This window comes from Hordeum vulgare, chromosome 3H (assembly GCF_904849725.1).
Source record: "Hordeum vulgare subsp. vulgare chromosome 3H, MorexV3_pseudomolecules_assembly, whole genome shotgun sequence".
In the NCBI taxonomy this organism is placed as follows: Eukaryota; Viridiplantae; Streptophyta; class Magnoliopsida; order Poales; family Poaceae; genus Hordeum; species Hordeum vulgare.
Genome location: NC_058520.1, coordinates 419,350,186 through 419,364,839, shown reverse-complemented (window position 1 = coordinate 419,364,839; position 14,654 = coordinate 419,350,186). Strand labels below are relative to the sequence as shown.

The 14,654-nt window shown below is 46.2% G+C and overlaps 2 protein-coding genes across 2 annotated transcripts; both read left to right on the top strand.

Annotated features, from left to right (window-relative positions):
- Window positions 1-4,052: 4,052 nt before the first annotated feature.
- On the top strand, window positions 4,053-7,652 carry LOC123444057 (persulfide dioxygenase ETHE1 homolog, mitochondrial-like). The gene is made up of 9 exons (XM_045120661.1): window positions 4,053-4,660; window positions 4,788-4,916; window positions 5,023-5,130; window positions 5,858-5,992; window positions 6,300-6,341; window positions 6,520-6,579; window positions 6,654-6,707; window positions 6,799-6,823; window positions 7,349-7,652. Exons 1-9 carry the CDS (start codon window positions 4,406-4,408, stop codon window positions 7,435-7,437), a joined length of 897 nt encoding a protein of 298 aa, XP_044976596.1. The 5' UTR covers window positions 4,053-4,405; the 3' UTR covers window positions 7,438-7,652.
- Window positions 7,653-8,774: 1,122 nt separating this feature from the next.
- On the top strand, window positions 8,775-14,390 carry LOC123444056 (60S ribosomal protein L18a-like protein). The gene is made up of 4 exons (XM_045120660.1): window positions 8,775-9,185; window positions 13,017-13,095; window positions 13,188-13,305; window positions 14,147-14,390. The coding sequence occupies exons 1-4, from the start codon at window positions 8,882-8,884 to the stop codon at window positions 14,204-14,206; spliced, it is 561 nt and encodes a 186-aa protein (XP_044976595.1). The 5' UTR covers window positions 8,775-8,881; the 3' UTR covers window positions 14,207-14,390.
- Window positions 14,391-14,654: the final 264 nt, after the last annotated feature.

The window sequence follows — 14,654 nt, the reverse complement described above, 5'->3', positions numbered from 1 at the left end:
GGCATGATTCCGACAGGTGGCGCTATCATACGTCCATGTTAGTGGAGACTTCAACCCACGGAGGGTAACGACTGCGTGAGTCCACGGAGGGCTCCACCCACAGAGGGTCCACAAAGATGCGGCCTTGTCTATTCCACCACGGCTTCCGTCCACGAAGGACTATCCTTACTCACGGTAGATCTTCACGAAGTAGGCGATCTCCTTGTCCTTCAAACATATTGGTTAAACTCCACAACACGAAGTAGGAGGCTTCCAAGCGGCACCTAACCAATCTAGGAGGCACCACCCTCCAAAAGGTAACAGATGTGGTAGATCAATGAATTCCTTGCTCTTGTGCTTCTAAAGATAGTCTCCTCAACACAAATCCCCAAATATGCATGGATAGTCTCCTCAACACAAATCCCCAAATACGCATGGATAGTCTCCTCAACACAAATCCCCAAATATGCATGGATAGTCTCCTCAACACAAATCCCCAAATATGCATGGATCTCTCTCACATTTGGGGAGGCTGGAGATCAAGTTTGAAATGATAGTTTTGGAATATCTTGGTCTCAACACATGAGTAGGTGGTTTTCTCTCAGAAAATGGATCTGGCAGTGAAGCGCGCGTCGTGAGTGCTTCTCCCATGAATGAGAGGTGGGTGACGGGGTATATATAGGTAGCAACCAAAATCCAACCATTACACACAAAAGAGCAAACTCGGTAACACCAAAGTTGAAAACTCGGTGGTACCGGTTAGCACAAAGGTGTGAACTTTTGAATCTCGGTGAGACCGATATAGTGAAAATCGATGGCACCAAAAAGGTGACTAACGGTCAGATGGCCAAAATCGGTGGCACCTATACTCAAACTCGGAAATTCCAATTTTGTGTATCTTGGCAACAGAATGTTGGTCACACTGAACTCGTTAGCACCAACTTGGTTTCGGTTGCACTGATCTGGTGGGAATGGCTAGGGTTTCTGTGTGAGGTCAAACTCGGTGGGTCTGATATGGAAATGTTGGTGACACAAAATTTGTGTATGTGGATCTTAATAGAGTGGATATGTGGGGAAAATGACCGAGTGTTTTGGTGGTAATTTTGAGCATTGAGCAATCAGTTCATTTTACTAGCTCACCCCCTTTTAACAGTATTGGCTTTCCTATGGACTCAAAAGTAATTTCTCACAAATATAAAATGAAGAGTCTTCTAGCTTGAAGCTTGAGCCAATATTATTCCTTTCTTGCATCCATGGGCATCTCCAGAAAAACCTTAAGCCATAGCATCTTTTGAACTTTTTTTGGAATATACTTGGGAAACATATTAGTCCAATGATGCATATGTTGTGATCAATTATCAAAACTACCCTAGGGAGCAATTGTGCTTTCAATGACACATATTGTATTGCTTCCATTAAGGGTAAAACGATGGGGTTCATTCATATTAGTTGAGTTTACTTCGTCTACATCATGTCATCTTGCTCCAAGCATTACTATATTTTCACTTAATAATCTAGATACATGGTGGATAGCAGTCGATGAGTGGAGTAATAGTAGTAGATGCAGGGAGGAGTCGGTCTACTTGCTTATGGATGTAACCCATGTATGTGTGATCATGATCGTGAATAAATATTACATAACTTGTTCACCCACCATATGCTTTCTACGAGAGAGAACCCTATAACAAAAAATTATGCCCCCGTGTCTTCATAAATCATACTATTAGAGAAACACTAAAAATGTTGTTGCTCTTTTACTATTGTTATTTTATTTTATATTTATGTTATCTATCTATCACTACTTATCGCTTGCAAGTAACGAGTTCAAGGGGCTTGACAACCCTGTGGGTGCAAGCGTTTGCTATTTTGTTTTGTCAGTGAAGAAGACGGGCATTTGTGTAACCTTAGTTCTCACTCAGGGAAATAAGTATATCTATTGTGCTGCATCTCCACTCCTCTTCGGGGAAAATCCCAACGAAGTTTACAAGTAGCAAGAAGAATTTCCGACGCCTTTGTCGGGGAATATCACAAAATTCTTATCAAGTACCTTCACGCAAATTATCATTCACTTGTTATTTGTTGTTATCTTAGCTTGCATAAAAATATCAAAAATACAAAAATGTTTATCTTTACTAGTTTGCCTTCCTTGTTAAAATGTTTGGACCGCCAGTTAACGTTTCTCCAGATTTTTAAGTACTTTACTTTAAACAAAAATAGAGTGAGAATTTGAAAGATGCATGGTACCATAGAGTCTCAATCTAATGCCACTATAAAAAATAATATGAAGATCCTTCTTCATAATTTTTATGTGGGACTTGGGATGCCCAATAGAAAAGTTGTAGATTTTGCTGCCAACGGAAATTTTACCGAGATGGATTCTAGTGTTGCTTACGAAATAGTAGAAGGAATGGTGGGAACTCCACCATTACCTCAAATATCCTCTTTTACACATGAAGGGATCCAAATATTAGAAAAACTAGAGGATTTGCATAAAAATCTAAGTGCGATACAAAAAGTTAATAAACTATCAGAACCATAGGCCCTAGCCTTCATCACATGATTCTTTTCTCACTAATTCCAATAAAAAACTTGAATCCCTAGAAAATTGGCGAATTCATTTTCAGAAGTTGTGGGTAAAAGGAAGGAACCTTCAGAGTGTGATAAGACTCCTGCTAAGGTAGCTAAAGTGGACGATAAAGATGACAACACTTTAAACTATGCATTATGCCCAACTAGGGGCGTAAAACAATAGAGCTTGTTGGGTGGCAACCCAATAGTTATCTTATTTTTGTGTCTTACTTTATGTTATTTTGTGTTCACATGATTATTTCTACTGTAATTATTTTGTTTTTATATTTAAATTAGTGTTTGTACCAAGTAAAGCCTTTGGGGTGATTTGGGTGATAACTAGGTTTGATCTTGTGCAAAAACCAAAACTTTTACGTCCAATGCAGAATTTCGGTGATGTTACTGGATCGTCTTTTCAATTTGAATATTTTACACAAAATTTACACACAAATTCCTGAGGTTGTCCTAATTGTTTTGAATTTTTGTACTTACAAAAGTGTGGTTTAGTGGTGACCTTTACAGTCTATTCTCTTTTAGACAGATTATGTTTTTTGTTTGCATAGTTTATTTGTTTTGATCATGCTATGGATTATATCAGGGGGCCTAAGCCATCAAGAATTTAGAATACAGTACCTCATGCAATAATAATAATAAATCAATTTATAACAGTACCTAAAGTTTATGATTTACCTATTATACTAACGGATCTCATGAGTTTTTTGTTGAGTTTTGTGTGCTAAATTTTTTAAATTTTGGGTGCAATCATGATGGATGAAGGAATAAGGAGTAGCAAGACCCAAGGTAGTCCAAGGTAATATTCAAGGAATGCCCGCAGCATCTAGGTCTAGTCTAGCTAGACGTTGCTATGGTTTTTGCCCGGTTTTCCACAATAAACTGAGCAGTCCAATTTTTATTTCTTCTTTTCTAGCACTTGCACCTTTGAAGGGTTTTTTGTAATGCCTTCTTCTGATATGAATTTGACAGCTCTTATGCTGGCATTAAGAAAAAAGGTTTGCAACCGTAATCAAACCCTTTAGTTGCTGGTATGCACCTACGGAGGTGCGTCAGGACGTGGCTAGTTTGTCTCTGACAAGAACGCATGCCATCGTGCGAGTCTACCAAGATGTTGCTGATTAATTGGACAGTGAAAAACTTTGTTCGTAGAGCCAAATGTGCACGCGGCTCACGCGAGCACTTCATCGATAGTAGTACTGGTACCAGTATTTAACTACACAAGGCGCTATGCGTAACGAATGAGGTCATACATCACAAACTCTTTTTAATAGAAGTCACAAACTTGAGGGCAGGGTTTGTGATTTGTCGGATGCTCCCTGGTGCGAAACAAAGTTGCAGACAAACGAAAGCTTAGTAGTACCAAGCACCTCTTTATGTACATTCCATTACACACTAAAACTGCTGCATACTGAACACCAATCGAGTCCAAGTTCGAAATCTTAGAGACTGCCGGTACTACTTGGTTTGTTTCTGAAAATGCCGTGTGCGAGTTCGATACCTGAACCAAAACAAGTGCGCCCCAAATCATGTAGTACCCGGGATCCGGCATCTCCACCTCCGCAACCCCATCATCCGTCCTCCCATCCCTACCGCCACCGGCTACCTAGCGGGCACCTCGTCGCCGATCTCTTCACGCCATCGCGCCCATCGCCTCGCCGCGACTTCTTTATATATTATATATATAAAAAATCCATAGAAGCCCTCGCCGAACCACCGCGAGGTCCACGCCGCGGGCGACGCCGTCCAAACCCGCGCGATAAGAACCAAGCCAGCCTTGCGTTGCCGCCGTTTCTCCCATCCACTCCCGCACCATCGCCGTTTCCCTATATAATACACCACCCAAATGGTGCCGCTCCGCTTATACCGCCACCTGATCCCGCAGCTGGCAGCTGCAGCCAGGTCGCCCTCAGCGCCCAAGGTCGCCGCCGCCTGCTGCGCTCCACGCCCGATCTCCCCGCCGCCGGCCCTCGCAATGGCGGCGTACGGCACCGGCGCTTGCGCGGACAGGAGGCTCCTCTTCAGGCAGCTGTTCGAGAAGGAGAGCTCCACCTACACCTACCTCCTCGCCGACGTCGGAGACCCCGAGAAGCCCGCCGTGGTGAGCGCAACTCCCTTGCCTGGATTGGGTCATGTTATATTAGGAGTAATTTTGGTTGGACTGGATTTTGAGCTATGGCTGTGTGCACCTTTTCAATCTCCTCCCTGACTTTGTATTTTGCCACCAGTTGATTGACCCTGTTGACAGAACAGTTGATAGAGATCTCAACCTTATCAAGGAATTAGGCTTGAAACTCATCTATGCGATGAATACTCATGTGCATGCTGATCACGTCACTGGAACAGGACTAATAAAAGTAAGCACTTCTGGACTTCTCCAGATGTTTTATTCAACTTCTCTAGCAGTTTCAACATTTTGTTTTCTTTGGTAATACATGCTCAGCTGATGGAATGTACTGGCAGACTAAGCTACCAGGAGCCAAGTCTGTTATTTCAAAAGCTAGTGGAGCAAAAGCCGACCATTCTGTTGAGCACGGGGACAAAATATACTTTGGGAAGCTTTTCCTTGAGGTAGAGAACCATTTTAATATGCTATTTTGTTTCGCCTCCTTCTTTCATCTAGTAGTTAGGATGTGCTATAAATTACAGCTTCTGTATGCCGCAATACTAGCACCGGTGTCTCCAGTGTAAACAGCTAATCTGAACTACAGAAAACACTGAGTTCTTCTGCTTGTTTGTCTTTAAGAAGCTCCTTGCAAAGGTCACCATGCTTACAAAAATCACATCCTAAATGACCTAAAAAAACAGCGAAGCTGGCCACAAAAACTACTATCTCTATAAACTGCAAAAACGTCTTACATTAAGTTACAGAGGGAGTGCCAAAGTATGAAAACTAAGGAGCCAAACTAAACAAACAAGGTTGAGACTAAGATAGTGCAGCTTGATCTCACAGGGTTTCATCTTACAGAATTCATTATTTAACTATGCCATTTTCTTATACGAGCAAGACGATCTACTGTTCTACCTGCAGTAAAAATTAGAAGAGAGTGCAATATTATAGGTTGAACTTATACAAAAACGAATTACATTTTGTTTGTAGAAAATGTGACATATCCAAAGCTTTTAAATTATAAGCAAAATGTGCAATCAAGTGCTGGGAAGAGCAGCAGTCAAATCATTTATGTTGTGGTTTGTCTTTCAGGAGGGCAATGTTCTCATAATACTAGCTGATCAAAGCTATTAGTATCTGTAGATATGATGAAATTTCTAATAGCAGAAACATTGAAATTCTTCCCAGGTGCGAGCTACTCCTGGCCATACTGCTGGCTGTATGACTTATGTAACAGGTGATAGTGATGGTCAACCCTCACCAAGGATGGCTTTCACTGGGGATGCCTTAATTATACGTGCATGCGGAAGGACAGACTTCCAGGTAATATTGTGACCACGCTCACTTCTTCATGATCTGGAAAACAGGAAAGGCATATCTTATGGAAAAGCTAGAATAAACAGGAAAACTATATCTGAAGGAAACACTTCATATGGAGAAGTATTAATGGTGTTTTGGAGCTAAAGACTAGTTTTTAGGCATTGAAATTCATTGTCTGTTATGCTCCATAGTAGCAGTAGCCTGTGATTCAGACATAAGTTCAGCTTGCACTGGATGTTTGAATTTTAGAGAAAATTCTGATATGGCCAAAGGTAATTTCTTTTGTATTGATAGTTTGTTTTTATTCCAGGGAGGAAGCTCCGATCAGCTGTACCAATCAGTGCATTCACAGGCAAGTACTACATGAAAATCTTGTATTGGTGTCATACAAACAAAACTGCAACATAATGCATCTATTTATAACTAACTTATGCAAAAAGACTTTTATTGATCTACCAGCCTCTGCACCAACCAAATGGATGCACACTGCCCAATGGATTAAACTAACTGAAAACTCTATTCCTTAACAGATTTTCACGTTGCCAAAGGATACCCTGCTTTATCCTGCTCATGACTACAAAGGTTTCACGGTAAGTGGCTTACTGAGCATCTTAAATTTTGGCTTTCAAGTTGCTAGTTGCTTGAGTTAATATACTATCTGCAGGTAACTACTGTTGAAGAGGAGGTTACTTATAATGCCCGACTATCAAAAGATAAGGTACCGGCTAATTAGGCTAAAATTCTTTATTGTTTACCCCATAAAAGGTGTCAGTTCGTTCCTAACTATGTCTTGCATGATCTGCTTGCAGGAAACTTTCAAGACGATCATGGAAAGTAAGTACCTGCCTGTCGAATACATGAATACCTGTGTTCGTTTCTGATAATGCCCCCTTACCCTTGGACGCGGTTAAACTGCGCTCGAGATCATGGAATAGTACAGTCGGGAAAAAAGAAAAAAAACATCTGAATTATTTTTGTAGCAAACATAGAAAAATGTTTTCATTGCTTGCAAAGTTTCAACATCGGATGGCATTTGTGGAAAACGTGTCAAAATATCAAAACCGATGCTCCAAAAGTGTCATTTTCAAAAGCATTGATTTTGTTTTCTTTCCATGTCTTCCACAAATGTATTTTTTTTTATGAAAGCACAAATGTAATTTTGGGATTAAACTTTACAAGTAGTGAAAACATTTGTAAATGTTTGCTAATAAAATCAGATTTAAAAAAACGATTTAACTGTTCACTCAAGCTCACAAAGACAGTTTCACCCTTACCGGATCGAACTGATCCACTCCTAATTTCAATCAATTTCTTAGCCGGAAGATGAGTTGATGGTTTCCTTTCTCTCTACTTGGGCAGATCTGAACCTGTCTTACCCAAAGATGATCGACGTTGCTGTACCCGCCAATATGGTTTGCGGTTTCCAGGATCCACCATCGAAGGTCTGAGCTTGTTCCAGCTGAAGCAGCTTTGCAAGTGGCTGTTGTGAAATCAGGATCGGATCGAAAGGGCTTGCGGCTGCGTTGTACATTAAATAGCTCGTTCGCTGCAACATTGGGAGGAAATAATTAGTCATTGGCCGATGCGGCCTCTGGCCCTGTTTGACACTCACTACCGTCTGATCATTGATATGTCAACTTGAAGAAGGCAGTTTGCGTTTGCTTGTCCGTTCATCTCACCTCACCTCTTCAATGCAAATATCGTGCCACTTCACGAACAATAGCAAACTGCGACAGCTTGTTTTCTCAGTTCTCACAGCATATTAATATCGTGAAGATATCGTGTACTACTCGTATTTAGTTCCTTTATTTTTAGACCAAAAGGCTCGTTTGGGTGTGATGACGCCATTCAAGCAGAAAGCGCATGCCCCAAAGTTCAGTACCACTGTCTTTTGTAACTAAGCTGAGCCGAGAAGAAACACGTTGCCAACGATCTGAACACGCCAGTACGGTCTGATTGCTTGGCAGCCAAGACGAGCAACACGTTTTTATGTGGTGGCAGAATTTAAGATTTCTCTCGAAACAGAAACCCGACACGTCATTTTTACAGACAGCCACTACTGCCTGTCGCGAGAAACGATTTTGCCACGGGAGTGATCTGCGCGCTGGCGCCTGCCTAGATTTTCGGTCGGCGTGCGCGGGCCACAGGATCCACCAACCCCGCGTCGTCCGCACCGTTGAATCCGCATGCAACATTTTCTTCTCTATGCAGCAAAATTTTGATTCGATGCAACAATTTTTTTAACGGTTACAACAAAAAATAAAATTTATAGCAAAAAAAATATCTACGTGATCGTAACAAAAAACAAAGCTGATGGTACGTGGTAGCAAAAGTCAAACATCGGTTGTAACAAAAATTTACGTGACGTGTATGCAACTTTTTAGTGAACGGTTGCAGTAAAACATGATGCCGGTTGTAGCAAAAAGTAAAAAGCATCGATTGTAAATCCGACAAACTAGAGTTGATACCAAACGTATATGCAGCTTTTTTACTGAAACAAAATATAGTAAAAAACGCTTGCAGCAAAAATGACGAAAGTTGCAACATATTTAAACGAAAAATGTTGCATTCATTGAGCGAAGAAACGTGCGGATGAGAAAAATGTTGCAAGGACCCGCGCGCCAGGGGCGACCGGCGCGTTGGTTGGGCCGGCGCGCGCGGGTGGGAAACGATTCCCATTTCGCCAACGAAAACCGTGCAGGGTTACTAAATTAGCGCGTTGAGTTGTGAAACAAATTCCGATTTGGTTTGACAGCGAGCCTCACAGGCTGTGCAAACGCCATCGTTAACAAACACCCAAGCAAAGACACCCACTGGTGAGTTGCCTCCGTCTCTCCCGCGTCCCGATTCCCCAACGCAACGCCCGAGCAAACCCTCCCCACCGCCCGCGCCATGGGCGGCGAGATGCCCGGCACAGACGGCAAGGGCGCCCCCGCCTCCGCTTCCGGGTTCCCGCCGTCGGCGCCGCCGTACCATCCTCATCATCATCAGCAGCAGCACCAGTACGGCACCTTCGGGGCCCCGTCCGCCTCCGCCGAGTTCCCGCAGCCGGCGGTCGGGTTCCCCCAGCCTGCTCCGCCGCATGGGTTTCGAAACTACCCGCCGCCGCCTCCGCCGTCATACGCGGTCTACCCTCCTCTGCAGCCTTTTTCGCCCGCCGCGCCCTACTACGCCCAGGGCTACCAGGCCGTGCAAGGTACGGTTGAAACCCTTGTCGCGCGATCCGTTCATGTCATGTGCTTCTCTGCTGATGCATATCATGGGAATGATCCGGATTAGCAGTGCTGCCTTCTGTTGTTGCTGGAGAATTTCTCTTATGTCGTTCATTTAGTATAAGGGCAGAGCCCTAGATTCAAGTATTAGGTGTTTCTTATTCCTCACTCCTTAGATACTTGAATCTAGGGTTCTGCTCTTGTGGGGTAACCAGGCATATACCCAAATTTTAGGCTTCATGTGCCATTTCGTTCCAGTTAATGACTCTCAACATAAATTAATTTTAATCTCACTTTGGAGAGTCACTACTCACTCCAGGCTGCCGGTTTGCTGGTGTGTGAGACACACAGTGCTCAAGATTGTGACAATTTCTGGAGGATCCAGTCTTTTCATCATCACTACTTTTCTAATTGCAGTTGATGATATTAGCCATGTCTTCGAAGAAGCTTTGGAGGCTAATAGAGAAAAACGAATTATGTAGGCCTTTGCAATCCAATGCCCTTAAGACTTGCAATTAGTTGGAAAAGAAATTAGCATACAAGAACATACAAATAGATCAACTAAGAAATAGTTATGCAGTAAATGGGTTTCTGTAGATCAAAGTGAAGTTTACGAAGGAACCTGGTTGTGCTATTGTCTGATACTCTGATATATGTTGTGCAAAAACATGATTCAACATAATTTGGCAAAGCAGTACAATTAAGAATTTTATGAAAGCCTCAAATTCATATATGCAGTTTCCTTTGAGGAAGAAATGAAACGAACAAAATTAAATTTGAACTTTGTCCTAACTTAGCTTACACATGTTAACTGTTATGACCAGAGGCCCAGTTAGCCAAACTGGCCCAGTTATCTTAATAATATTAGGGGCTTAGCCCAAGTTATCTTAGTTATCTTAGAGTCCAAGTTATCGAGATTATATAAACCGATGTAAACAACTCTTTTGGGAATCAAGCAATAAGACAATTCTATTGCCTGGCTCCCAGAGGAGCCGGAACCCTAACCCTAGCCACCGCCTCCTCCCTACGCCGAGACGGCGCCGTCGCGCAGGCTGCGGCGCCCTCGTCTCCTCCAACCTCCCTCCTATCCTTATAACCTAAGGCAGAGGGCCGGTAGAACCCTAGTTTCTACCAGTTTGGTATCACGAGGCTCTGGTTCGATCATGTCATCACCGCCGCCCGTCTCCACCGCTGCGTCGTCGTCCCCCACCACCACTCCGATGATCTCCACGGCCGGCGGGCCGCACCAGCCTGCGTCGGCCTCTTCTGCCGCGCCGCCTCCGGCCGTCCTCACCCTGGAGGAGCTGACCGGCACGATCCGCGACCTGGCTACTGCCGTCCAGGGCATCCGGCTATACCTGGCCGCGCCCTACGGGGCGCAGCCAGCCGCACCACCACCAGCCAGCGTCGGCCCGTCCTGGCCGCCCTGGCAGCAGCCGTTGCTGGCGCAACCGCCGCGCTCGCCTGGCCGCTGCAGCCAACACTGTAGCTGTCTCCGCCACCCTCGGCCGGGCCGCTGCAGCCGACCCTGCAGCTGCCGCCGCCGCCACAAACCACCTCCAGGCCGCGCCCTACCTCTGCGCCGGGGGTGCCGATCCACCAGCTCCGGTTTCCCCCCCGCCATCGCCGCTACCGGCCTGGGTGACCGAGTCGTCACAGCCGGTGTACACGACGGCCTCGGCGCCGCCGCACATCCAGGCGCCACCCCCGCAGTACGGCGGGCCCTTCAGCTTCGCCGGCCCCAACGGGTACCCGGCACCGACCCCTGCACTACTCCGCTCCGACGAGCCGTACCGCCAGGGCGGCCCTACCCACATGCCGCCGCGCTTCGCCAAACTGGACTTCGCCACCTATGACGGCACGGAGGACCCCCTGAGTTGGCTCAACCAATGTGACCAGTTTTTTCGGGGGCAACGGACGCAAGTGTCGGATCGCACCTGGCTCGCTTCATATCACCTCCGAGGTGCCGCACAGACGTGGTATTACGCTCTCGAACAGGACAAGGGCGGCATGCCTCCATGGGAGCGTTTCCGCGAGCTCTGCCTCCTACGCTTCGGGCCTCCGATCCAAGGGAGCCGATTGGCGGAGCTTGGCCGCCTACCCTTCACCTCCACGGTGCAGGACTTCGCCGACCGCTTCCAGGCCCTGGCGTGTCACGTGCCTGGCGTGACGACTCACCAGCGGGCCGAGCTCTTCGTCGGGGGCCTCCCCGACCACATCCGTGTGGACGTCGAGATGCGCGGACCACAGGACATCCAGATGGCCATGTACTATGCCCGCGCGTTCGAGCAGCGGGCGGTGGCTATGCAGCAGGCGTTCCCGGCCCAGGCACCTCGCCCACCCCCTCAGCCGGCTATGTCTGCACCCAGCCGGCCTGCCCAACCGGCGACAGGGACGCCCGCCACAACAGCAACTCGACCGTTCCGTCGGCTAACCCCGGCCGAACAAAAGGAGCGTCGTCGCCAGGGGTTATGTTTCAACTGTGATGAGCCCTACGTGCCAGGCCACGTCTGCCCGCGCCTCTTCTATCTGGAGGCGGATGACTATGTCGCGGAGGATACAGCTCCCTCCGAGCTTGCCGAGGCGGCAGCCCCGGCGTCAGCCACCGCTCTCGTGGTCTCCCTGCATGCCCTTGCCGGCATACGAACGGAAACAACGATGCTGTTGCGAGTGACGGTTAATGGGGAGCGCCTCTTAGCTCTCCTGGACACGGGCTCTACACACAACTTCCTGCCCGCGTCTACCATGCATCGTCTGGCCCTCAAGCCGACGGGTGGCGAGCAGCTCCGAGTTGTCGTGGCTAATGGCGACCGTCTCCGCTGCCACGGAATTGCGCAGCAGGTTCCCATCCTCATCGGCGACGAGTCCTTCGCCATCACGTGTGTCGGCATCGACTTGGGCGACTACGACTTCATCCTCGGCGTCGACTTCTTGCGGACGCTCGGACCCATCCTTTGGGACTTCGACGCACTGACCATGACTTTCTGGCGTCAAGGGCGCATGGTGCAGTGGAAGGGCGAGGGTGGCACTTCTCCAGCAGTTCCCTCTCAGCTGTCGACCGCCATAGCAGACTCCGAGCCGCCCCTGTTGGCTCATCTCCTGCAGCGGCACGACGACCTTTTACGGGTGCTCCTTGGTTTGTGGCGTTTCTGCCTCGATTACCGTGCTCTTATAGCCACGACGGCGAGGGTCAATTTTCCTATACCGGTCATGGCGGAGCTCCGGGAAGAGCCGCAAGGACTTGCATTCTGGCTACCATCACGATCACTTCGAGTTTTTGGTGATGCTTTTCGGTCTCTCCAATGCGCCGGCGACATTCCAGGCCTTGATGCACGACGTACTTCGGACTAGCTCAACCCTCCGAAGGCACCTTGGGAGCAGCTCAAGGAATTCCGCCAACATTTTCTAGACATCCAGCTCGAGGACGAGCTGTTTGCGCAGGCGGGGAGAAATGTTATGACCAGAGGCCCAGTTAGCCAAACTGGTCCAGTTATCTTAATAATATTAGGGGCTTAGCCCAAGTTATCTTAGTTATCTTACAGTCCAAGTTATCGAGATTATATAAACCGATGTAAACAGCTCTTTTGGGAATCAAGCAATAAGACAATTCTATTGCCCGGCTCCCAGAGGAGCCGGAACCCTAACCCTAGCCACCGCCTCCTTTACTCGCCGCCGCCTCCTCCCTACGCCGAGACGGAGCCGTCACGCAGGCCGCGGCGCCCTCGTCTCCTCCAACCTCCCTCCTATCCTTATAACCTAAGGCAGAGGGCCGGTAGAACCCTAGTTTGTACCATTAACATGCTGCTGTTTCTTAGGTTATATACCTGTTGTTGAAGGAAGACCTGTGAGGATGCGACGCCTTCCATGCTGTGGCCTTGGCATGGGTTGGTTTCTGTAAGTTCTTTTGAACATTAATTGTTTTACATTGCATCTCAGAAAACTTTTATTGGATACTGAGAAACTGCTGCTTCTACTTTTTGGAAAAGGTTCATTATTGGCTTTTTCTTTGCTGCCATTCCGTGGTATGTTGGAGCTTTTGTTCTGATCTGCGTCCGAGTACATGACTACAGGGAGAAACCAGGATATGTTGCTTGTACTATTGCTGTAAGTCCTTTCTACCATTGCTATCATCTGCAGTCTCCTAGTTACTGCCAGCTACATCTACGTGCTTTCCAGTTTTCCTTGCATGGCTGGTGAACAACTTAATATCATGGTTCTTTTTCTTCTGATACTTCAGACTGTAGCTGGAGTATCAGGTATCCAAAATAATGTATGCAAGCCACAAATACAATAGTAGAATCCTGTTGCTTCATTATAACTGTAGCGCATATGATATATGGCATTACCTTTAAATAGGGAATCCAAGTCAAATACTGAATGCAGCTATGTAGTTTCTGTTTTTTCAATAGTGAAATGTCCCGAATGAAAGAAGGATTTTGACATTGATTATAGTTTGGCAGCTACTTAGTAATAGGCTTTAATATTTTTTTTGAACCATGCAGGAGAACCGCATGTGTTTAATATAGAAGAAGAAGAGGAAGAGAAAACAAGTACATAGTCTTAGATTGTCGACCCAAAGTTCAAATTGCTGCTAGACCAACAGCTATACAAACATTCATTACATAGTCTTAGATTATCGACCCAAAATTAATATTGCTGCTCGACTAACAGCTATACAAGCATTCATGCACATATTTAGCTAGTCGCTACACAGAAACGATAAAGGAATAGTTTATCCTGCAAGATACTGATATCACTACACATACAAGCATTCATGCACATATTTAGCTAGTCGCTACACAGAAACGATAAAGGAATAGTTTATCCTGCAAGATACTGATATCACTACACATAAATGATGAAGGAATTATTGATCCTGTAAAATACAGTAGTCATGGGAGGAACATGGACTTACTGTGATTGAACTTTTTGGTCCCACATGCAGGCTTCACTTGCTGCAATTGCCATGTTGCTTGGTGCCACAAAAGGAGCAGAGGTGTGGTGAGCTGGCTTTGATCATCGGCGGTGTGCTTATAATATATGCATTTCATTCTCCCCTTACTATGCTGGGTATTCTGAGTTGTACATGTATGCGTAGAATAGATATAATGGAAGGAGACTGATTCACTGTCATATGTGTTGTATGACCTATAATCGTAGAATGATAGTATTTATCTTTCTGTTAAAAATGTCCCCTTTCCCTTGCCCTCCGTCGCCCCCCGCGCAGGCGACCGAGGGGCTCCAACCCTAGCCGCCGGGTCACCCCTCTCCCCCCTCCCTCCCCTTCATCGCCGCCAGTGGTTGGTGCTGGGCATAGCTTGTTTGTGCGACGACAGCGACAGCGATGGAGGAATGATAGATATGGCCATGTCTAGTGCGGTATTTATTTCTGTTTCGTCAAAAATGAAAGTTATACACGATACGAGGGAGACTGGATGTGAAAACATTGTACA